Consider the following 24,776-nt stretch of genomic DNA (forward strand, 5'->3'; position numbering starts at 1 on the left):
CTGACTCCAGCATCCTGTGGTAATTTTTGATCTTGGCTCAGTCTTAGTGAGGCCTTGGCCCAGCCCAGAGAACAGGGCCAGTTTTTTCACTGGAACTTGTTTCTGTGTTCAGAGCCCACACCATCTTGTTCTGTTCTCGGGAGGAAGCAGGACAGACAAGTTTCTTTCATGCCCTGGTCCAAAGGAGATCCTGGGTCTGTTTGTCATGGGCTTAGAGGCTTGCCCTTGCCTTACTGCTGAAGGTCTAAGGGACCCCTCTGAGGGCGAATGTGGGGTCCTCTGTCGGCTCTGCTGGGACCCTCATTCTGTTCCAAGCAGATCAACTTTACAGCATGCATACAAAAATGGTTCAGAGGCCACTTCCCAGGCTCCAGACATCCTAGCTGTAGGATCCAATGCACCTCCTGAGCCCATACCTCCTGGGGAGAGAAGGAGCCTCCCAGGGTGTTAGAAAGGCCATGGGGCTTCCTCAGCACTGGGGAGGGCTGACAAATGCAGGTTGGCCTGTTGGCAGTAGGCAGGGGCAGGCTGGGGAACCCAGGGAGGCCTGCCTGGAAGAAGCGGTCAACCATGACCACTTGTTCAGACTCTCAGGCACAAACATGTACGTCCTGGAACATAAAGTTCATAAACATGAATCTGAGAGGGCAGCATTTCTTCCCATTTCCCATGACTGAACCACCACATAAGCTGGACGTTCTTCTGTGCCTCCTCTTCGGGTAGGACTCAGACAAATGGGACAAACGGATAGTGTCACTGCAAGATGACCAGATGTTTACCTTTGTACTTGCAATGGTGACATGTTAACATACAGGACATCAGCCAGCAACCAAATAACTCAACATGGTATGGGATGGGCACTGCCCAGAGTCTCAGACCATGCCCGCCCCAACCAAATTCAGACGAACCGCGTTTACCTGGGCGGGGGAAGTGTGCATGATCTGTTAGAGGAGTTTTTTGGGATTGGAGTCAGGATTCAATCCGGAGAGTAACTGTCTGCTTTCCAAGCCCCAGACTGGCCAAAGACTGGGCAGAAAGGGAAGGTCCAGGCATGGGTCAGGCCATTTGGGGGTCAGGGTGGGATGGTGGGCACTGTGGCCCAGTGAAATGCACGTGATCTGGGAACCAGTCAGCCAGGCAGAAGGAGCCAGAGTGAGCACTGCGTCTGGGTTCATGGCCCTGTCTCCCAGAGCCCAGGGCCCAGGGCTTGGTCCCCTCTTCATTCTGTAGGCTGCTTCTTTCATGACTGTGGCAGCTGGGAGCAGCAGAGGTCAGCAGTACACCTGGAGCAGGGGTGCCCCGGATGAGTCTGTGTCGGTGCCCTGGAAGGACGAGTCGTGGCTGGCTGGGTATCCTGAGGCGGGAGGAAGAAGGAAACAGGTTCAGAGGGGAGGAGCCTGCCGAGAAGCAGCAGAGTGGAATTTGAGCCTTGGTCAGTCTGCTCCTGGCTGGGTGACCCACTGTTTCCGGGCTTCTCAGACCCGGCCCCCGGACTCTGTTCAAAGCAAATGATGGCTCCAAAGGGCTGTTGTGAAGGCAAGAAGACAGCAACACGGCAGTGGAAAACATATAGGCTGCCATTTCAGTACCAGGAGTGTGGTCTCCCATCCTACGTTTTCCACCCCAGGATCTAGGTTTACAGTTTGGGGTCCCATCACTTCCTGCTTCCCTGTTCTAGGTACTTGACCCTGCTGTTTCAGGGAGAGCTTCCCGGATCTCTTCTGATGGTTTGTTTTGGGGTCACACCTGGCAATACTCAGGCCTTACTTCTGGTTCTATGCTCAGGGATCACTCTTGGCAGTGCTTGGGGGTCATATGTGGCACCAAGAACAGAACCCCAAGAAGAGCATGCAAGGCCAGTGCCCTAAACCTATATTCACTCTCCAGCTCTTGTGTGTTTCTACTTTGGAGCCATGTAGTACTTAGGAGAGGCAAGTGATGCAGGGGATGGAGCCCAAGCCTTATGCAGGTAAAGTAAATGCTTTACTCCTTTGAACCATCTCAGAACTTGACTAAATCCTTTAGGCCAGCTTGCAAGATTGGGGTATGGGGGCAGGGGTGTATGCCTGTGACTCTCAGAAGGGTTTTTGTTTTTGTTTTTGGGCTATACCTAGCAGTGCTCAGGGATTACTCCTGGCTCTGCACGCCGGCATTACTACTGGCAGGTTCTAGAGGCAGAGAATCCTATAGGATGCCGGAGATTGAACTCAAGTTGGTCATGTGCAAGGCAAACGCCTTACCCCTGTACTATCACTCTGGCCTCTATTTTTCTTTTTTTTTTTGGTCACACCCAGCGATGCTGCTCAGAGTTACTCCTGGCTTTGCACTCAAGAATTACTGCTGGTGGTGCTTGGGGGACGATATGGGATGCTGGCAATTGAACCCAGGTCGGCTGCGTGCAAGGCAAACGCCCTACCTGCTGTACTATTGCTCCGGCACCTCACTCTGGCCTCTCTTGTCCCTTTCTGATTTTACCCTTAACCACCCCAGAAGAAAACTGGGCGAGTACATGTGGGGTGCCCCTAAGGGAAGTCCCCCCTCTCTGCACTCAAAGTCAACACTAACCTGAAGTTCCATAAGGCCTCAGCTTCCGGGCGATGGCATCTGCTGTTGTCTCCTGGGAGATCTGCACTGTCAGTTCTAGGGAGGAAACATGAGTTGGGGAAACGGTCAGTCACACCTTTGCCATCACAGCCCCCTTCCACTTCTGCCCTCCGCCCCGGGAAGGAAGGGCCCTGGACGCAAAGGCTGTGCTGGAGGACTACCAATAGTACAGACACGCATGCTCATGTGCAGTGACGCCAAGCCAGGCCTGGAGGGTGGCAGGTGGCAACTGAGGACAGATGCCTCTTAAGGGATGCAGAGTTGAGAAAAGGTGAGGAAGATTAGGAGTGGTGGTCAGAGACTCCACTATAAAACCTGCCAGAACCTTCGTCACCTGCTCTCTTGGTTTCCGGGGCTCCACCTACCGTCCTGGCTCAGCCCTGAGCCCACCATGGTTTCGTGGCCACTATCGGGGGCGGTGACAGCTGGCGCAGTAGCTCGGCTTGAACGCCCTTCTGCCGTCTGTGGACGGGCTCGGCTCTTCCGAGTGCTGATGCGAATGATGCCTCGGACCAGGCGGCCCTCAGCATCCTGCTCGTCCAGGTGGTAGTCCTGGGTGATGCTGCTGATAAGGTCCGAGATTTTACTGGTCTTCTCCAGGAACACGGTGTCCGATGTGCACTTGGCCAGCTCATCAATCTGGTGCACGCTGAACAGCTCCGTTAGCTTCTTGAAGATGAGCACGTCGATCTCTCGGCTCGACATGGAGCCGCTGCCGATGTCAGGTAGGTCCAGGTCCGACTCATGGAAAGAGTAGTACTCCACTGAGTCGCGGGGGCTGCTGGCCAGGGTGCTGGGCAGGCTGTGCCGCAGGGTGGGGGGCTCGGCTAGGGGCTCCTTGCAGCAGGAGTCCACATCTGGGGCCGGGGAGGTGGCGCTGCGGTAGGGGTAGACGGGGATGCCTTTGAGCTTGACGTCAGGGTAGCTGAAGCTGCTTCCCATGGTGGACTTGAGTCGCTGGCCATCCCGTTGTCTTGGTGGGGCCCGGTCTGGGCTGGGGGGCACCCCATTGTGCTCTTTGGCCCAGCTGGCTTCAGTGGCCCCCTCAGTGGAGTCCCCAGGGGACAAGCAGGGACTGCCATCCCGCACACAAGCTCCACAGCGCTGGAGGCATCCCCGGCAGCGACGGAAGCAGAAGGCTGCTCGGCACCAGTCCCACACCCAGGGGCGCCAGAGCAGGCAGCAGGCGGGGGGCTCAGCCGCCGCCTCAGCGGAGCCTGAGATGAAGGTGAGGCTCTCTGGCCCATGGTGGCCAGGGTCCTTGGGGTCTGGCCTCCGGGTTCGACGGCTTGGTGGGGGCCGGGACGGCTCATCATACGTCTCCAGGCATAGCTCTGATGGATGACCCCAGGGGCCCAGGCGTGGGGGCCCAGAGGATGGGCGGGGGGCTCCTGGGCGGGGCATGCTCACTGCATGGTTTGCTGCAGCCAGACACCTGTGGGGCAGGAGGCCAGGAGAATGAGGAGTAGCAGTCAGGGTGTGATACCTGCATTATTGGGAGGGCATTAGACTGGGACTAAGTATTTCACAAACCCTCAGCTAGTGTTCCTGGGCTCCCCAAAGAGGGGTTCTTTCTGTAGTCCAACCAGACGACAGAGGGGCCAGAATGACTGTATAATGGGTAGGGTGCTTGCCTTTCATGCAGCCCACCTGGGTTCAATCCCAGCATCCCATATGATACCCCAAGCACCATCAGGAGTGATTCCTGAATACAGAGCCAGGATAACCTCTGAGTATTATCATAGCCCCAAAAACAAAACAAGCAAACAAATAACATAGCCAGATGACAGATTCTCCGGTTCACCCCATCAGGTGATCTGCATGGAACGCACACAGGGCCAGGGAGATGGCCCAAAGGACTGAGCATGTACTTTGTGTGTGGAGACCCCAGGCTTGATCCTCAGCTCCACGTGGTTCCCCTGAGCACCATCAGGAGTATACCCTGGGCATGGAACCTAGAGTATCCCCTGAACACTAATGTGATCCTGAAATCAAACCAAAAAAAAAGAAGAAGAAGAAGAAGAAGAAAATCAGAGCTCTTGTGCACAGCTGATGTGGGAATATGAGGCAGTGCAGCTGCTATGGAAAAGAGCACGATGTGGAAAAGGTCCCTCAAACACTTAAACAAAGAACTGTCACACAGGGCAGGAGAGATAGTTAGGGCACTTGCTTTGCATGCGGCTGACCCTGGTTCAATCCCTGGCACTGTATATGGTCCCCTGAGGCAGCCAGGGTGATTCCTGAGGAGTAAACCACTGAGTTCATGAGCATCACTGTGTGTGGTCCAGCACCCTCCCCCCCTCCACACACACACACACACACACACACAATAATTCACATAAATCCAATCATTCCACTTCTAGGTATACAATCAAAAGGACTAAAAATAGGAATTCAAATGGATATTGTATACCCATGTTTATGGTAGGGATATTCAGCATAGCCTAAAAGTAGCAGCCAAAGGGGCTGGAGTGATAGTACACTTAGAAAAGGTAGGATGCTTGCCTTGTACACAGTGACCCTGGTTTGATCCTAGGCACCAAGTATGTTTTTCTGAGCACTGCCAGGAGTGATCCCTGAACACAGAGCCAGGAAGTGTGTCCTCCCTACCCGAATTAAACAAAACAAAAAAAGTGGCAGCCCAATGTCAACTGATGGATAAATGAATAAACAAAATGTGGTACAGTTTCCTTGACTGGTGCTACCTCTGTATGAAGCCTTAAGCCTGGGGCTGGAGCAATAGTACGGCGGGTAGGGCACCTGCCTTGCACCCAGCAGACCAGGGTTCAATCCCAGGATGCCATATAGTCCTCTGAGCCCTCTTAGGAGTGATCCCTGAATTCTGGTCAGAGCCAGGATTAAGCCCTGAGCACTCCCCGCCCATCCCTCCCCCTCAAAATAAGTAGCCTAAAGAGATTGGAGCAATAGTACAATGGGTAGGGCCCTTGTCTTGTACATGGCTAACCCAGGTCTGGCATCCCATATGGTCCCTTGAACCCATCAGGATGATCCCTGAGCACCACTATGTGTGGCCCCCCGTTTTTTTCCCCCCGAAAGCCTTAGTCAAAAATACATTTAGCCAGGGATCTGGCTCAGTGGTAGCAGGCCTGCCTCGCATGTGTGAGGCTCTGGGTTTGAACTCTGGCACTGTAATTAAAGTAAAGGTAAAGGTAAAGGCCCTCCCGTTGATCGTCGATTTGCTCGAGCGGGCCCAGTAACGTCTCCATTGGAGACTTTGTTGTTACTGTGTCTGGCATATCGAATACTCTCGGTAGCTTGCCGGGCTCTCCGAGAGGGGCGGAGGAATCGAACTCGGGTTGGCCATGTTGGCTGCTTGTAAGGCGAATGCCCTACCGCTGTGCTATCGCTCCAGGCATTAAAGTAAAAAAAGAAAAAGAAAATAGAAAAAAAATAGAAAATCATTTAGCCTCTGTGCATCACTAGATGTCACCTTGGTGACCATGGAAACCATTAGGCCTGCATCTCGGGTTTATCAATAGGGGTGGCTCTTTTTTTTTGTTTGTTTTGGGTCACACTTGCTGATGCACAGGGGTTAGTCCTGGCTCCTGCACTCAGGAATTACTCCTGGTGGTGCTCAGGGGACCATATGGGGTGCTGGGAATCAAACCCGGGTCAGCCACATGAAAGGCAAATGACCTACCCACTGTACTATTGCTCCAACCCCTCTTATTTTATTTATTTATTTTTTAATGTATTTAGGGGCTAGGGATTTAGCCAAGTGACAGGGCACATGCCTTGCATATATGAGGTGGTGGGTTCCATCCCAGGCACTGTTTGGCCCAGTACACAGTAGAGCTTTGGCTGTTCACCGTGTGAGCAGCGTGACTGGAGCTGGACTCACTGCCACTGCTCAGCATCGCTAGTCCAGGCCGCTAGCTGAGAAAAAGCTCAAACTTCAAAGTACAATTCTTGCTGAATGCGTACTGCTTTAAGCACAGTATAAAATCAAAACACTGTGAGTTGAACCATGGTCTGTAAGGGACCATCTGTATACACATCAAGTGAACTATTATTCGGCCTTAAACATGAATGCAACTGTGTTGTTACAAATGGGTAAACCTTGAAGACTTGATTCTAAGTGAATGAAGCCAGACCCAAGAGGACAAACGTTGTATGGTCCCACTTCTATTCTTCTAGAATAGTCAGATTTATAGAGGCAAGAGGTAGCAGAGCGGAGGCTGGGGCAGAGGAAAGCTGGCCTTTAGTCTGGGAAGATGAAAACGTTCTGGTGATAGTGGTAGGGATGAGGATACACTCGTGTGAATGTGCCTAACGCCATAGGACTACGTGACTGAAACAGTCATTTAAAAAAGGGTTAAGGCCTGGAGTGATAGAACAGGAAGTGATAGAACAAGAATTGCATTAGGCTATCTGGGTTCAATCCCCACCACTCCATGTGGTCCCCTGAGCCCCGCCAGGAGTAAACACTGAGCACTGTAGGGTGTGGCGACAACATAAAAAGGTTACAAAATGATACATTTTCTGTTCTATATCTTTTACTACATAAAGTGAAACGTTTCCTGGGCTCTCACTTTCTGATGGTCTCCCCCATTTCTTCTTGCCATTGGTAAGTCCACTCCACACTCAGTCTCATCTGCTGCTGCTCAACAAACAACCTTCTAGTGACGAGCTGCAGAACTGATCATTAGCCTCTTCCCTTCCCCTCCTTTAAAACTGATGTAGGATGGGGCTGGAGCAATGGCACAGCGGGTGGGGCTTTTGCCTTGCACGCGGCCGACCTGAGTTCGATTCCCAGCATCCCATGTGGTCCCCTGAGCACCGCCAGGAGTGATTCCTGAATGCAGAGCCAGGAATAACCCCTGTGCATTGCCGGGTGTGATCCAAAAAGAAAAAAACAAACTGATGTAGGATATCACAGGACCCTCTCAATAGCGAGTCCCGTTCAGATTTGCTCTCTTTGCAACACTGAACATCAAGGACTGTTTTGCTTCCTTTCATTAGAGAGCTAAGCCAGGGCTGGGGATGTAGCTCAGTGGGAAAGTATTTGCACTGCACGTGTGAAAGTCTGGATTTAGTCCTTGACACTCCTCCCCCCTTACCTCCCCCCCACCCCCGCCCCTCTCCATGTAGTACTAGGGACTGAACCAGTATCTCCTGTATGCAAAATATCTTTCTTCTTTCCCTTTTTAACGAGGCTACCGGTAGACTCGGAAGAGTCTACCCCTAACCCAATACTTCATTCAGTCCATAAATACAGATCCTGGTTCCATGTCAGGAACTGGAATCAAAGATGATAAACCATAGACCCTTTCCTTGTGTCTCACAACTGGCATTGTAGGGAAAGCTGAAGCTTAAGAACTCAGGGCATTCGGGGCATCAGGGGAGTAAATACCTGCCTGGGAGGACGCGGAACGCTGTGTGGTGATGTATTTGAGAAGTTCCATGACCACCTTTAGGGTGCTGCCAGAGTAGCTATCCTAAACTTGGATTTCTGAGACACTGATTTAATGATCCTAGAAGGGGTGATGCATAAGGCACCTTTCACTGGGCTTCAGGATATCTGTGTATTCTGGGTGCTGGGAGATAACTCAGTGACTGCCTGCAAGTGTGAAGCCATGAGTTGGGTCCTTGGTGCCCCCTGCATTTGCCAAGCAGACCCTGATGGCTGCTGTTCATGATGGGCTGTTCTGCTGTCCTGACTCCTGGCACAGCAAGTTATTTTGGGCTGCAGCCCAGCTGGGTCTGCGTGAACACTCCTGAAGGGTGTGAGTCTTGGGGAGCACACAACAAAGAGATATGTGAGCACCAGTTTGACCATTGCAGAACCCCAGCAAGGGGCAGTACAGTCTGGCATGGATGCAACCCCTAGTCACTGCAACATCAACAGAGTAAAGGGAGGGGAGAGAGAATATTCATGTTATAGTTCTGATTTTGGTTCTATAGGCAAAGTGCCTTGAGAAAATCACTGTCACTCCCCTAACCCAATACCATCAAGGCCCCCATTCTTGCTATTTCCATTCCCTTCTACTTGCTGCACAGCCAGTAACAACTGAAAAACAGAAGGCCAGAGTGATATACAATGGGTAGGGCATTCGCCTTGCACATGGCTGACCAGGATTCAAGCAGTGGTCCCCTGAGCCTGCCAGGAATGCTCCCTGAGCACAGAGCTAAGAGTAAGCCTTGAGCACTGACAGATGTGGCCCAAAAACAAGAAAGAGAGAGAGAGAGAGAGAGAGAGAGAGAGAGAGAGAGAGAGAGAGAGAAAACAAAACAAATCACCACGAAACTGGAGAAACCTGACAGATATTTTAGTCCAAGAGTCAAGGTTAACACTATCAAAAACACGAAAAACTGACATCGTGTACCTCCTGACACTATGTACTTAGAAGAACATAATCTCATTCAGGATATAATAGGAACATATTATAAAGAAACATCAGCAGGACACAAGCTGAGGGTCATGATAACTATATGTGATCTTGTGATAGATTCTGAAAGCTGGAACTTGGACAAAGTAGAAAACTGGTGAAATCTGATGAGCAACCATTTATTATGTCACTGATAAATGTCCGAAATTTGATTACTGACTATAAAGCGCTTTTATTCTTAGGGAATATACACAGAAGTATGTATTAGTAATGGAGTATGTATAGTAAAGGTATAGTATAGTATGTATTAGTAAAGGCCTGTAACCTAATTCTAGGCCATGTGCAGATAGAGCGAGGGAGAGGGAGGGAAATTTAGCCATGATGAATGGATTGGGGGAGCAGACACAGGTGTTCTTTAACTATTCCTACTATTCTTCCAGCCATTCCTCCTGCCCAACTCCAGTGTTTCTTCCCAAGAATACTCAAGAACCCAGAGTCAGGGGCTGGAGCGATAGCACAGCTGGTAGGGCGTTTGCCTTGCATGTGGCCGACCCGGGTTCAATTCCCAGCATCCCATATGGTCCCCTGAGCACCCTCAGGAGTAATTCCTGAGTGCAGAGCTGGGAGTAACCCCTGTGCATCGCTGGGTGTGACCCAAAAAGCAAAAATAGCAGCAACAACAAAACAAACAAACCAGAATCAGATTCCCCAAAGTCTACTATTGGGTTCTGTTAGCTGAATATGACTCTGAAGGGCAGACATTGTGTCTGTTTCCTGTCTGCTAAAATGTCTGCAACAGGGTTGCGTGGGATAGTGTGTCTGTGGACTGATAGTGTGTCTTTGTGATCTTAGAGTAGGGGCAGGAACATAGGATGGAAAGAAAAGATCTTGACTCAGGCTAACCAATTAGGAGGTGGGGAAGCATATGTCTGGAGTGTGAGTGTGTGTGTGTGTGTGTGTGTGTGTGTGTGTAGTGTGTGTGTGTATATAAGAGAGAGACAGAGAGACACACACAGACAGACACACAGACAGACAGGCGGGCAGACAGACAGACACACACGTACACACACACACAGATCCAAGGGCAAGCAAACTAACATTGTAACAGATGACTTTAAAGTCCCTAAAATCTCTCAGCTCACAGACAAAAACCTTTGGTTTGAACAAAGTGCCAGAAGGTACGAACTCCTTCAATTGCTCAATAAACAGATTTCCTGAGGGCCTACTGTGTGCCAAACTCTGCTGAAATTCCACAGAGACAGTGATAAAACAGACAAAATCCCCTAAACTCAGGAGACTGTACTTTAGTGGCAGTTACATTGTTGTAAGTGCTTTACATGCATAAAAACAATGAAGCCTCACCACCCTGGAGATATTCTTGGTATCACTGTACCGAGACACAGGGCTATGAAATAAGTTGCCACACTCCAATTTGCACCCAAACAGCTGGCCGGACTCTTCTCTAGCTCCCCATCCCATCTATTCCTTTGGGAAAACAAAGGCAAATGAAAGTAGCCAGTTTCTGGCATGGGACAAATCTGTATCCACTGAGGAGTTCTGCAGGGAGCCCTGCATTCTCTAGTCTCAAGGGCAGGATGAGGAAGGACGCTCGGCTCTACACTGTTTCAGCCATAGGAACATCAATGGGTCACTAAACATGGGTCACTAAACATGGCTGGTTCAGTCACTATCTTCTCCCCACTCCTCGAGGGTTAATATTCAGTAAATTCACCGACAGTATTTGCTGGCACCTACAAGTGTCCTCACAGTACTAGATGCTGGGAAAACTTTGGTGAAGGGGATGGAAGCAGGCTCAGACCCTCCCTGCCGCTCACACTGCCCTGCAGGTATTACAGCTTCACTTTACAGACCAGGAGCCTGAAGCTAAGAGAGGAGAGAACTACCCAGAGATGCCCCTTGAGAGAGGGAGGGCTGTACTGAGTCAGCCGCGTAGCTGCTCTGTGCCACATAACTTAAGAAGGGGTGGAGAGAAAGGGAGCAAGGCCTGGGGGTAAGGACAGGGCCTGGCCTCAGTTTTCCCCTATCCTCTAGGCCCTGAACCCTTTTAAAGTCAAACTCATCCATTTTGTCCCAGTTAGGTGAGTTCTATGCCGCTGCCCCCAAGTGGCCTTAGGACCTGTCAGTCTTAGGAATCCGCGTCACTGGAGTCAGTGAGGTGAGCCCCAAATGACTCGGTGGCTGGAACCTTGAGACTGGGATTCCTGAGTTCAGTGAAAGTAAGCCCTGAATCCCTGAATCTCCGGGGTCCGTCTCTCCCCCCCCCCTCGCCCCCCCAGATATTCTCTGCTCTGGGTGGAGATGAGCCCCACTGTGGCCACGGGGTAAGACTCTTGGTCTCCATTTACTCACCTTTACCAAGGGAGAGATTAGTCCCTTCACAGGTCACCTGTATGCCGAAAGCTGAGCCTGATGCCTGACACCTGGACCCCTCCCGGGCACTGCGGGAGTGAGAAGTTCCTAGTCCCAGACCTGCCCACCTCAAATTTCTTACTGATGCTCCCCCGAGACCGTTTCTGGACAGTACTCCACAACTCCTCCCTGGCACAGACCCCGGTACTCCTCTACCTCACCCCCGCGGCGCCCCGCAGTCTTACACACCTGCCCTGCTCCCAGAACAGTTGTTGGCTCCTGCAGGGGCACCTGTGCCCCCTAGATCGCCTGTCCCAAAGATTCAGCCCGTGACTCGCGCACCGGTGGGCATTGTCTCGGGGACCAGGGAGAAGAAGCAGACCGGGCAGTGCCCCCGGGACGGCCTCAGCGTCTGCAGCAGCAGTGCCCTCGGGGCAAGCACGCCCTCCCCTCCCAGGCCCTCCCTCCAGCCTGCCACCCCCTCCCCATCCCGGCGCCGCGCCCCCAGGCCAGCGCACTCCCGCCTCCAGCCAGAGCAGCCCCGAGGGCGAACACGGGCCCCCCTCACCCAGCTCTGCGCGTCCAGCCCAGGCACCCACTCAGGCCGCTCCCCGGCCCGGCCCGCGCACCCCGGAAGTGGGAGGGTGGTCCCCGAGGAACCTGTCGCGGGACGCCCCGCCGCCGGCGCGTTGCCTCGAGGGTCTCTCCACACCGGTGCCGCCCAGGATCGCGTCCTCTCGGGCCCTCGCGGGGCTTACCTGTCCCGCCAGGTGAGCCGCCCCCGGCTCGGCCCCTCCCCCCGCCCCCTCGCCGCTCACCTGGAGCGCAGGTGTGCGTCTCGCGGGAGCGCTGCACGGGCCGCCGCTGGGGACACACTTCCTGCCTCCGCGAAGCGCCGCCGCCGCCGCCGCCGCGCACCTGGGCCGAAGCCCCGCCCCGGCTCTGCCCTGAGCAGCTGCGGGCCTGCACGCTCGGCCTCGGCTCTCGGAAGGTTCTACTGGCACCCACAAGACAGTTTTGCTGGCTTGGGTGCTGGGTCTGGCTGGCAGAAGTCAAGACTCGCGGGAGGGGCGGAGTAGAAGGGGTTAGACGGACGCTGGGACTCAGGCTCCAGATCTGTTAAATGGGCGTGTGGGTTTGCTCTTCAACCCCGTGTTCTCCCTTGGAAACGTATCTCACTTGTTTGTCTCTCTGTTGCTTTGCTCATTTCCACTCTGGAAAGCCTGTGCTCTCTCTTGAACATGTCACTTCTCTCTCTCTCCTTCATCTTTCCAAATAAATTTCAATAAAACTATCTTGTTTCACCCCCCAAAATTAAAAAGTAAATAAATGGGCCTGTGATTCTACCTTTCTCTAATTACCTGGGGAGCCCTTGGCCTGACCTAAAAGAGTCTGCTCCGAGGACTTATGTCCGTCCTAGGACGCCTTTCCTAAACCCTGGGCCTATCTGTTATGTAGATAATTTCCCTGCATTTCATATTTATAATCCTCAGCGCACTGTGGTTTTCTTGTCTTCCGTTTCCTTCTGCCACCTTTATCATCTGACCTTGAGGACAGGGTCTGGTCTGGTTCCCAGTGCTCCTGGTGCCCAGAACAGGATCTGGCACATGATGCTCAGCAAATATTCTCCATGGAATGGAAGGCTACACTCCAATTTCTCCTCTGCCCTGAGACAGACTTGAAAGCCCAGGTCGTCTGCTTGCAAGTGAATTGACCTGTTTCAGGAAAATCTGCAGGTGAAGACAAGTACTTCTATTCTGGAGCTAGAGAGTAGGGTGGAGGAGGTGACTACCTGTGTTGCCTTGAATGACACATCTCAGAATCAGCAGAGGGTTCCAAAATGGGCCTTACTCACCATGTCCCGTGGGGTCTCTGTGAGAAGCTACATCATCAGGTGACAAGAAGTGAGGGTGCAGGGTAACCTGCTCTCCTTAATATGAACTTAATGTAATGACAATAGTAATACCAAGAAACAAGTGACCTGTGGAGAGCAATTTCAGGACTCATGCTCAGCTCCTTACTTGCATTGAATTGCATTTTTAATCCATCTACTCTGAGGTAGCTTGGGGACCATTCCCTCTTACAGATAGAAAACTAAGGTTTCAGGAGGAGAAAATATTTGTTCAGGCAATTGGCACAAATGCTGTGGCATTGGGCCAGGTACTTTTCCTCTCTTAACTCTTTATCTGTGGAGATGATATATCTTGCACATAATGATGTTTTCATCAGTGAGGGATTACATAGACACCAGTGGTCTCTACTGAGAGCCCAGGTGGGTAGTAGGTTAGGCAACCAAGGTTTGTGTCAATACATTCTAAGATATTTGCACATGACTAAATGGCCTAATGACACATTTCTACTTCTGATTGTATCCCATCATTAATTGAGACTTGATTGTAGTACTCTTTCTAACTGGGGAGATTAAAAAAGACATGACTGAAGAGAGAGAACGGCAGGTAGGGCTCTTGCCTCGCTCAATGGCTTATCTAGGTTCCATCCCCAGCATGCCATATAGCCTCTGAGCTCCACCAGGAGAGATCCCCGAGCATAGAGCCAGGAGTAAGCCCTGAGCATTGCCGAGTATTGCCCCAAACACACACACACACACACACACACACACACACACACACAAAAGACACTAAATGAAAAATGAGATACACGAGATAGGACGAGATCTCCTGATACTTACTCAGGAATTCAGACTCCCTCCCCTCCGGGTGTAGCAAAGGTGCAGGCCCCAATCCAAGGCTCCCTCTCATCCTGCAATGGAGATGCTGCCTGTCTGAAAGAGGTCTTTTTGGGGAGGGGGGGTGGGCACTACACCTGTGCTTATTCCTGGCAGGAGACCACATGGGGTGCTAGATTCACCGCATGCAAGGCAGGTACCTTTCCTGCCCTACTATCAATCTAGCCTCAGAATGAACCCTTTGCTCCACCCACTTGAGTTGCCCAGTGGGGGGTACACTTCTTGGAGAATGATTCTCAGGCAGCATGTCTGAATGTTTCTTCTCCCCTCTCAGAACACTCTCAGAGCTGAGCGCAGGTGCCCCACCGTGGGGCTTCAACTCACACCCAGAACTCTCTGTGGCAGCTTCTCCCACTTTGTCTTGGCTTCTTTCCCACCTGGGGTAAGAGGCACATTGTGAACTTGCTCAGCACTCCCCGTGAGTCACAGCAGCTCCACTGGAACCTTGTGGGACCCAAGAGCTGCAGATGCTGCTGGGACATAGTCACAGACACTCCTGGACACGCACCAGGGGACAGGTGGAGTATTAACAGAAGCACTCTTTACAGGAACCCTGAATGGAAAATGCCCCAGTGCTATTGACATTGACAGGAATCAAAGAAGTGGGGTGGGTGGGAGAGAGACTACAGGGGGTGAGGTGCAGGCACCTTATACACGGCAGACCTGGGTTTGATCCTGGAACTCCATATGGTGCCCAGAATACAAGTTCAGATTCACCAGAAAGTTTTGGCTTACAAGTAATCAAGAACTGTGACAATTACCCATGAACACAGAAGCAGAAATAACCCCTGGGCACCAGCCAGGTGTGACTTTAAAATAAAATAAAGCAAAGAAATAGGGAATAAATAGACAGCAGTAAAACATGAATAAAAACAGAAATACGGGCTGGGGAGAGAGCTCAATGAGCCAGGACACATGCTTTGCTTGGGGGAGGCCCGGGTTCGGTCCCTGGCACCAATAGTAACTGGTGTATCGAGAGGAATAATCCAGGAGCACTATGTCCAGTAATCCTGAGCACTCCCTGTGGGGCCCAAAAACAAAACCAAAAAACCCCAGGGGCTAGAGATATAATACCGGAGTTAGGTGCATGCCTCACATATGACCAACCCTGAATCAATCCCTAAGCAATGCCCAAGCACTGAGCACCTCAGGATGAGGCTCAATACCTGTTCACACATGTACCCCGCTGTTGGATATCAACCCTAAGTGTTTTAGGTTTCACCGGTGAATTGCGGCTTTTCTCCTCCCAGAGAAGCTTAACGTGCCCTTGCTAATATCCCTAATTTGGTTAAAGTCTATCTCCAACTTTTCCTTTGTGTTGGATATTAACCCTAAGTGCTTTAGGCTTCATCAGTGAATTGCCCCCTTTCTTCCTCCCAGAGAAGTTTAACATGCCCTTGCTAGCATCCCTAACTTAGCTAAAGTTTATCCTTAACCTTTCCCTTATATTTTACCTCTCATTGTCACAGTTCTTGATTACTTGTAAGCCAAAACTTTCTGGTGAATCTGAACTTGTATTTGTACTGCTTTGTACTTGAAGTGCTGTATATTTGTACCTGCTTTTCTATCTCCCCTATAGCCTTTTTATATTTTACTACAGAGCAATGTTCTTTGGTTAAACACAGAAAGACCATTAATGCCATGCTCCTAATATTTGGGAGTTGACTGACTGAAATTTATCTGCTCCTGGGCATAATTATTTGGTCATAATTACTTGACTCAGGCTTCAATTTCTGTAGTTCCTATCACCCCAAAAAGGAGGTCCCGCCGTGGGATTGGGATGGACCCCAGAGCAAGTGGCAAAGCTACTCAGCATTGAAATGGGACATTCTAGAAAGCATAAATGCATGGTCTTGATGCAAACTGTTACAACCTAGGGGACAGGACCCCCATGGGGAAGGGCAAGCTGAACTGGCCTGAGGACTTAGTCTAGGATTTACGATAAAAGACTTTGCTTGCAATCAGACCCCAGAGAACTAAAGTGTTAAAGGATTTGCTTGCTCTCAGCCTAGAGAACTAAGTGTTGGGATCTTTGTCTCTTACTGAGTTTATCCAAACAATTGCAGGTATTGATAATTAATACAAATAGAAGGAAAGATAAAAGCAATGTACATGTCCCTGGGAGACAGAGTGTCTTCTTGAGTTGATCTCCCCAAGAGAATTTCCTCTGCCAAATATTTATCTATGTAAATAAACAATCACACCTGTCCTTACCTCAACCCCCCTTCAGATGTTCTGTAAGTCTGCTAGCAGCTCTGCATTAAACAGACCATTTTCATCATCAGACTGTGGTCCCCTTCCTCCCGGTCTCCCAGTCTCTCTGTGTCTCTGTTGGGGAACCCTGGGGAGGTGGGGAGGCAGGGAGGCGGCTCAGGGCCACTGAACGCACATGCACAGGCATGTCACAGCAGCAGCAACCACGGATTACTTTGTGAACTTACATCTGGCATGCCTGGGTGGGCACGAACCACCAACCTTTCGGTTAACAGCCACCGTGGGTTATTTTGTAAATTTACAACCCCCCCCCCCGACAAAAAAATCCAAAACCAGCAATATGATTGAGATATGGAATATAAATATTGAGTGAAAGAAAGAGAAAAACGTCCCCAAAGACTATCTGTGGAATGGAATTATATATATAATAAAAAGTATAAGGCAAGGTAAAGGTAAAGGCCCTCCCGTTGATCGTCGATTTGCTCGAGCGGGCCCAGTAACGTCTCCATTGGAGACTTTGTTGTTACTGTGTCTGGCATATCGAATACTCTCGGTAGCTTGCCGGGCTCTCCGAGAGGGGCGGAGGAGTCGAACTCGGGTCGGCCATGTTGGCCGCTTGTAAGGCGAACGCCCTACCCTCTGTGCTATCGCTCCAGCCCAATAAAAAGTATATATTTATTATATTATATATATACTTTATATAGATACTTTTCTGTTTGGTTTGGGGCCACACCCAGTGATACTCAGGGCTTTCTCCTGGCTCTGTACTCAGGGTGACTCCTGTTGGTACTTGGGGGACCATATAGGATACCAGGGATTGAACCCACGTCTGCCATGTGCAAGGCAAGTACAACTATACACTGTACTATCTTTCTGGCCCCTGGAATGGAATTATTATTATTATTATTATTTTTATGTAGGAGTACTGCTATTTATTCAGCTACTGATTAGCTGATTGAATTGGGCATGAACTCCACTGGAATGGAATTATTTTTATAAAGCTGAAAATGGAATTAATTTATTTAGCTATAACATTTGTTGGGTTATTTGCTTTTTGATGCCATACCTGATGGTACTCAGAGTTTAATCTTGGCTCTGTGCTCAGGAGTCACTTCTGACAGTGTCTGGGATCAAACCAGGGTAAGAAGTATGCAAGGCAGGCACCTTAACCCCTGTACTACCTCTCCAGGCCTTAGTCATAAGTTTGGGTTTAGGCATATGAAATCGGTGTTCTTTTTTAACGTAAAAATGACAAATTCATAAGGTTCAACCCTGAATTGTACAAAGGGAAAAAATTTTAAAAGAAAGGTACTTCCTGCCCCCACCCCCAGCCTCTTATTTTTATAAATAAAACTATTTACTACACACACACACACACACACACACACACACAAATAATTAGGGGTGAAAAATCCAGATTAGTAGTTACCTGAGAGTGTGGTGAGGGAGGGATTCAGGATAGGGGAGTGGGGCCATAAGTAGATTTAATTTTTAGTAATGTTCTGGTTCCTAGGTTGAGTGTTGGATTCAAGAGTTTCATTTTTTTTCTAGTTAAGCATAAATTTATTTTTTAAAATTTTTAAAAAAATTTTTATTAGTGAGACACCATAAGGTACAGTTGTAGACTTACAAATTTTTGTGCTTGGGTTTTCAGTTACACAATGATCAAATACCCATCCCTCCACCAGTGCCCATTTCCCACCACCACGGATCCCAGTATCCCTCCCACCCCCCATTTCCCCCTCCTACCCTGCCTCTGTGGCAAGGCATTCCCTTTTGTTCTCTCTCTCCTCTTGGGTGTTGTGGTTTGCAAAAGAGAAATTGAGTGGCAATCATGTTTGGTCTATAGTCTACTTTCAGCATGCTTCTCCCATCTTGGGAGGATCCTCCCAACACCCTTTATTTGGTGTTCCCTTCTCTATCTGAGCTCCCTTTCCCCCTAGCATGTGTGGTTGGCCTCCAAGCCATGGAGCAAACCTCCTGGTACTAATACCGGCCACTTTTGTGTGTTAGTCTCCTGTTTTGTTACTTTATGTTCCCCAGATGAATGCAATCTTTCTATGTCTATCCCTGTCTTTTTGACTCATTTCGCTTAGCATGATACTTTCCATGTAGTACCACTTGTATGTAAATTTTTTGTCTTCATCTTTTCTAACAGCTACATAGTATTCCATTGTGTAGATGTACCAAAGTTTCTTTAACCAGTCATCTGTTCTCAGGCACTCAGTTTTTTTTCCAGATTCTAGCTATTGTAAACAGTGCTGCAATAAACAAACAAGTGCAGATGTCACTTCGACTATACTTTTTTGCCTCTCTGGGGTATATTCCCAGGAGTGGTATTGCTGGGTCAAATGGGAGCTCGATTTCTAATTTTTTGAGAATCGTCCATACTGTTTTCCAAAAGGGCTGAACTAGTCGGCATTCCCACCAGCAATGAAGGAGGGTCCCTTTCTCGCCACGTCCGCGTCAACACAGGTTGCTTTTGTTCTTTTGGATGTGGGTCAGTCTCTGTGGTGTGAGATGATATCTCATTGTTGTTTTGATCTGCATCTCCCTGATGATTAATGATGTAGAGCATTTTCTCATGTGCCTTTTAGCCATTCGGATTTATTCTTTTAGAAAGTTTCTGTTCATTTTGTTGCCCCATTTTTTTCTCTTTTTGGGTCACACCCAGCAATACACAGAGGTTACTCCTGGCTCTACACTCAGGAGTTACTACTGGCAGTGCTCAGGGGACCATATGGGATGCTGGGAATCGAACCCAGGTTGGCCACGTGCAAGGCAAACGCCCTACCCGCTGTGCTATCTCTCCAGCCCCAGTCGCCCCATTTTTTGATGAGGTTGGATGTTTTCTTCTTGTGGAGTTCAACCAGTGCTTTGTATATCCTTGATATCAACCCCTTGTCAGATGTGTATTGGGTGAATATCCTTTCTTATTCTGTACTATCTTTGTATTTTGGTCAGTGTTTCTTTTGAGGTGCAGAAGCTTCTTAGTTTAAGATAGTTCCATTTGTCTATCTCTGTTTTCACTTGCTTGGCCAGTGGTGTAACATCTTTGAAGATACCATTAGCTTCAATGTCATGGAGGGTTTTGCCAATTTTGTCTTCAGTGTATTCCGATCCGATGTTGAGGTATTTAATCCATTTTGATCTTACTTTTGTACATGGTGTAAGGCAGAGATCTGAGCCCATTTTTTTGCATATAGCTGTCCAGTTTTGCCAGCACATTTGTTAAAGATGTTTTGCTTGCTTCACGTCACATTTCTTACTCCCTTATCAAAGATTAGATGATCATATGTTTGGGGGGGAAAAAGAATCAAGTTTTGATGCCTGCTGTGACATGGATGAAGCTTGAAGACATAATGCTTAATGAAAAAAGCCCGACCCAAAAGGACAAGTAGTGGATGATCTCACTTGCATAAAAGTGGGAAAAATCAAGAGACTCATTCATAGAGACAGAAAGATTAGAGGTGATGAGGGACTGGGGAAAGAGAATCTGGAGTTATTACTTAATGGGCACAGATTCTGTTTGGGATGATGACCAAATTTGGAAAGAGATGATGATGATGATGATGATGATGATGATGATGATGATGAGGAGGAGGAGGAGGAGGAGGAGGATGTGAATCTAAAGCCACTTTTTTTTAAACATTTATTTTTTATTATTTATTTTTGCTTTTTGGGTCACACCCGGCGATGCACAGGGGTTACTCCTGGCTCTGCACTCAGGAGTTACTCCTGGCGGTGCTCAGGGGACGATATGGGGTGCTGGGAATCGAACCTGTGTTGGCCATGTTGGCTGCATGCAAGGCAAACGCCCTATCCGCTGTGCTATCTCTCCAGCCCCTAAAGCCACTTTTTTTTTTTTTTTGCTTTTTGGGTCACACCCGGCAATGCTCAGGGGTTACTCCTGGCTCATGCACTCAGGAATCACTCCTGGCGGTGCTCGGGGGACCATATGGGATGCTGGGAATCGAACCTGTGTTGGCCATGTTGGCTGTGTGCAAGGCAAACGCCCTACCCGCTGTGCTATCGTTCCAGCCACCCTAAAGCCACTTAAAATTTTTTTTATTGAATCACCGTGAAATAGTTACAAGCTTTTATGTTTAGGTTACAATCACTTAATCACTTAATCACTTAACTTCCCGTTAGTCGTCGATTTGCTCGAGCGGGCGCCAGTAACGTCTCCATTTGTCCCTGTCGCGTGCTAGTGTAGCCCAATGGCATCTCTTCGCTCCGGGAACATGGAGGGCCTCAAACCGATCGTTCATGATCTTGACAAAGAAGTCTGACCATCTGGTAGGTGGGCGGCCACGCGGTCTCTTGACATCCCGTGGAATCCAATCAGTAACAGCTCTAGTCCAACGGTCGTCTTTAAATCTCATTACGTGACCAGCCCATCTGATTTTCGACACCTTGGCATATGAGACAGCGTCCCTGATCCTTGATCGTCGACGGATGTCAGAACTCCGGATTCGTTCTCTCATTTGAGTGAAACGTGTTATTCCAAGCATAGGTTACAATCACACAGTGATCAAACACCCATCCCTCCACCAATATCCCAGGTATACCTCCCCTTTCCCACCCTCCCCCTCCTCCATGGCAGACATGATTCCCCATAATCTCTCTCTACTTTTGGGCATTATGGTTTGCAATACAGACCCTGAGAGGTCATCATGTTTGGTCCTTTATCTACTTTCTGCACACATCTCCCATCCCAACTGATTCCTCCAGCCATCTTTTTCGTAGTGATCCCTTCTCTATTCCAGCTGCCTTCTCCCCTTTGCTCATGAGGCAGGCTTCCAGCTATGGAGCAATCTATCTGTCCCATGTATCTACTATCATTAGGTGTCAGCCTCATGTTATGTTGTTTTATACTCCACAAATGAGTGCACTCCTTCTATGTCTGTACCTCTCTTTCTGAATCATTTCACTTAGTATGATACTCTCTGTGTCTATCCATTTATAAGCAAAGTTCATGGCTTCATTGCTCCTGATAGCTGCATAGTATTCCATTGTGTAGATGTACCAAAGTTTCTTTAACCAGTCATCTGTTCTAGGGCACTTGGGTTGTTTCCATATTTTGTAAAGCCACTCTTAATATCACTGAATTGTAATTTTTTTGCCACACCCAGCAGTGCTCAGGGCTTACTCCTGGCTCTGCATTCAGGGATCACTCTTGGTGGGGTTCAGGGGACAATAAAGGTGCCAGGAATCAAACCTTGGTTGGCCACACCTAAGTCAAGAAGCACCCTACCCCCTGTACTACCGCTCTGGCCCAAGGATTATATATTTTAAATGGTTAGAATGAAGGGGCCAGAAGATAGTACAATGGTCAGGTGTGTGATTAGTGTGTTTATCCAGGTTTGATTCCCAGCACCACATGGTCCCCTGAGCATTGCTGGGTGTAGCCCTAGAATTCCCCCAACAGCACCAGCTGTGGTTCTGGTCCCTAGCACTGCAGGAGTGGTCTGAGTATCCTCAGGACCTCAGGGTTTCAAGAATAGCACTTCCTCAGGTCCTTGCACTGAACTAAGCCCGTTGCCAGGAATTGCTGGTAGGGTTCCTGGGCCTCCTGAACACTTGGGGGTCCAAAATGAACAAATAATAAAGTGGCAAGTTGTGCTTATATCTATGTATAGATACTTTACAAGAGGCACACCCAAGGGTGCTTAGGGAAACATGGAGCCACCCCAGAAAGTTTGACAGGGGGTGGGGTGGGCGTGCAGCAATAGTAATCAAACTCAGGGTCTTGCTCAAGTTAGACTGTGTTCTCTACCACTTGAGTTGTCTCTAGCTCATGTTAATACATATGTATGTATAAAGGTAAAGGTAAAGGCCCTCCCGTTGATCGTCGATTTGCTCGAGCGGGCCCAGTAACGTCTCCATTGGAGACTTTGTTGTTACTGTGTCTGGCATATCGAATACTCTCGGTAGCTTGCCGGGCTCTCCGAGAGGGGCGGAGGAATCGAACTCTGGTCGGCCATGTTGGCCGCGTGTAAGGCGAACGCCCTACCCGCTGTGCTATCGCTCCAGCCCATGTATGTATATATTTACATATAAACACAAGGAGAAAACAAATCAGAGCTGGAGATATAGTGTAGGAGGTGAAGCACTTTTTTAAAAAAATTTTTTACTAGTGAAACAACATGAGGTACAGTTGTAGACTTACAAATTTTTGTGCTTGGGTTTCAATTATACAATGATCAAGTACCCATCCCTCCACCAGCGCCCATTTTCCACCACCAGGGATCCCAGTATCCCTCCCACCCCCCATCCCCCCGTCCCACCCTGCCTCTGTGGCAGGGCATACTTTGAATGCAACTGACCCCTGTTCAAATCCTCAGCAACATATATGGTCCCCCAAGAACTGCCAGGGGTACAGAGCCAGGAATAGCTACTGGACACTTCTGTGACTCCAACAATCCACTGCCCCCCACCTCCGGGCCAAAAATAAAAGGGAAAACCCAAACTAAATCAGTGATATTCTTAAAAGCCAAACATGGGATTCAGGGATGTGATTCAGTGGCAAAGTGCATACCTGCAGTGCTTTAGACTTGGGTTTAATCCCCTGCAATTCAAAAACAAACAAACAAATAAACAAACAAACAAACCCAAACTTTGAGAATAGCAAAAAAAAAAAAAGGAGTCTACTAGAGTGCGGTTCCTGGTAACAGCTCATTTCTCAAAGGACTTCCCTTTTTGGTTTGGTCCTTACCATAGTCCTTGAGGCAGGCCTTATCATGATTGTCTTGTCTTACAAATGGTTACCCTGACGTTAGGGACCCTCACGTTAGACCCTCTGCTAAGGACATGCTTGCTATGAATGTAACAGTGGAGATGAGTGTGAACCTTGTGCTTTGTGCTCCCAGCGCACTCTTTCCTCCTGGATCCCCCTCTCTTCCCTTCAAGCAGTGTCTGGGCTGCCTTTCTTTTTCTTTCTTTCTTTTTTTTTTTTTTGCTTTTTGGGTCACACCTGGCGATGCACAGGGGTTACTCTTGGCTCTGCACTCAAAAGTTACTGGCAGTGCTCAGGGGACCATATGGGATGCTTGGAATTGAACCCAGGTTGGCCGCGTGCAAGGCAAATGCCCTACCGCTGTGCTATCTCTCCAGCCCCTGCCTTTCTTTATTTTTTAAAGTCACACCCAGCAGTGCTCAGGGCTAACTCTTGTCTCTGAGCTCAGGAATTACTCCTGGTGAGCTTGGAGGACCCTATGACATGCTGGGGATCAAATCCAATGGTTGCAAGAAAGCAAGTGCCCTACCCCTGTGACAGCACTTTAACCCCTGGGCTGCCTTTCTAAACAAAGCCACACAGCTCAGTTTCACCTCTTGGCCGTGACAGGGGTCCTCATCATGATTCTCTGCTTGCACCGATATTGTTCTGTTCTGAATGACGATTTCTTTTCTGGTCTTCTTTCCTGGTCACCGTTTTGGGTTCCTGGGCTGGCTGGTGACAGATAGCACTGTAGCTCCCGTTGTTCATTTATTTGCTTGAATGGGCACCAGTAATGTCTCCATGGTGAGACTTGTTGTTACTGTTTTTGGCATATTGAATACATCATGGGGAACTTGCCAGTCTTTGCCTTGCAGGCTGGATACTCTCGGTAGCTTGCTGGGCTCTTCGAGAGGAATGGAGAAATCAAACCCAGGTTGGCCGCGTGCAAGGCAAACGCCCTACCCGCTGTGCTATTGCTTCTGTCAGTCATATACATTGTACACATACTCAGGTATAAGATCACTCAGCCATATTACATGTATACACAGATATACTCACACCCATGCTCAGGGATAAGTTCACACAACCATACATCACCCACATATAAACTCACATACACCGAGAGACATAAACTCACACATGGGCTCATACACATATATACACACTTAGACCCACACTTAGACACAAGCTCACACAATAATCCACATACTCACATACAAAGTCATATTTAGATACACATAAACTCACACACATGCTCACACATATACACACATATATTCACATGCATCTACACACATACACACTCAGATACAGTTTATAAGTCATATCACTACCCACATATAAAATCACACATTGCTATACTTAAACTCACACACATAATTACATACACTCAAACATGTATTCATAAGTATTTACTGACATGCAGACACTCATATTCACATTTACATAAATATATATACAAAATAAAAGAGAGAATAAAAAGATAAATGTATATACACATTCACATATATACACTCACACACATATTCACACATACTCATACACAGCCCCTCACACTCCAGTGTTCTGCCCAGGATTGAAAAGTACCAGATACAGCTTGACCGCTCCCAGCCCCGGGCAGACACAACTGGCCGCCTCTGGCCCTGACCTTCACGCTCACACCAGGCTCTCTGGCCCTCGCTGCCCTCCACCACGAGCATCCCACACCCACTGGTGACAGATAGAAGAGAAAAGGAGGATATCAGGGATGGTTGAGTTTTTACTTTCATTA

At 48.9% G+C, this 24,776-nt stretch overlaps 1 protein-coding gene across 2 annotated transcripts; it reads right to left on the reverse strand.

Moving 5' to 3' along the window:
* Positions 1-977: 977 nt before the first annotated feature.
* On the reverse strand, positions 978-12,232 carry KDF1 (keratinocyte differentiation factor 1). 2 transcript variants are annotated; one of them, XM_056123578.1, is made up of 4 exons: positions 12,143-12,232; positions 2,970-4,039; positions 2,566-2,640; positions 978-1,354 (listed from the first exon to the last, which is right to left on the reverse strand). In XM_056123578.1, exons 2-4 carry the CDS (start codon positions 4,006-4,008, stop codon positions 1,272-1,274), a joined length of 1,197 nt encoding a protein of 398 aa, XP_055979553.1. In that variant the 5' UTR covers positions 4,009-4,039; positions 12,143-12,232; the 3' UTR covers positions 978-1,271. The 2 variants fall into 2 exon arrangements, with proteins under 2 accessions (XP_055979553.1, XP_055979552.1); XM_056123577.1 differs by lacking the exon at positions 12,143-12,232 and adding an exon at positions 11,954-12,104.
* Positions 12,233-24,776: the final 12,544 nt, after the last annotated feature.

The sequence above is a fragment of the Sorex fumeus genome, unplaced genomic scaffold (assembly GCF_029834395.1).
Source record: "Sorex fumeus unplaced genomic scaffold, SorFum_2.1 ptg000047l, whole genome shotgun sequence".
Taxonomy (NCBI): Eukaryota; Metazoa; Chordata; class Mammalia; order Eulipotyphla; family Soricidae; genus Sorex; species Sorex fumeus.

Bases quoted from the DNA above. Each gene is read 5' to 3' on its own strand.
- KDF1 (XM_056123578.1), bottom strand. From the start codon at position 4,008: ATGCCCCGCCCAGGAGCCCCCCGCCCATCCTCTGGGCCCCCACGCCTG. The intron at 2,641-2,969 runs GTAGGTGGAGCC...TTTCCTCCCTAG, and splicing joins CTCAGGGCTGAGCCAGGACG to AACTGACAGTGCAGATCTCC. The intron at 1,355-2,565 runs GTTAGTGTTGAC...CTCCCGCCTCAG, and splicing joins GAGGCCTTATGGAACTTCAG to GATACCCAGCCAGCCACGAC.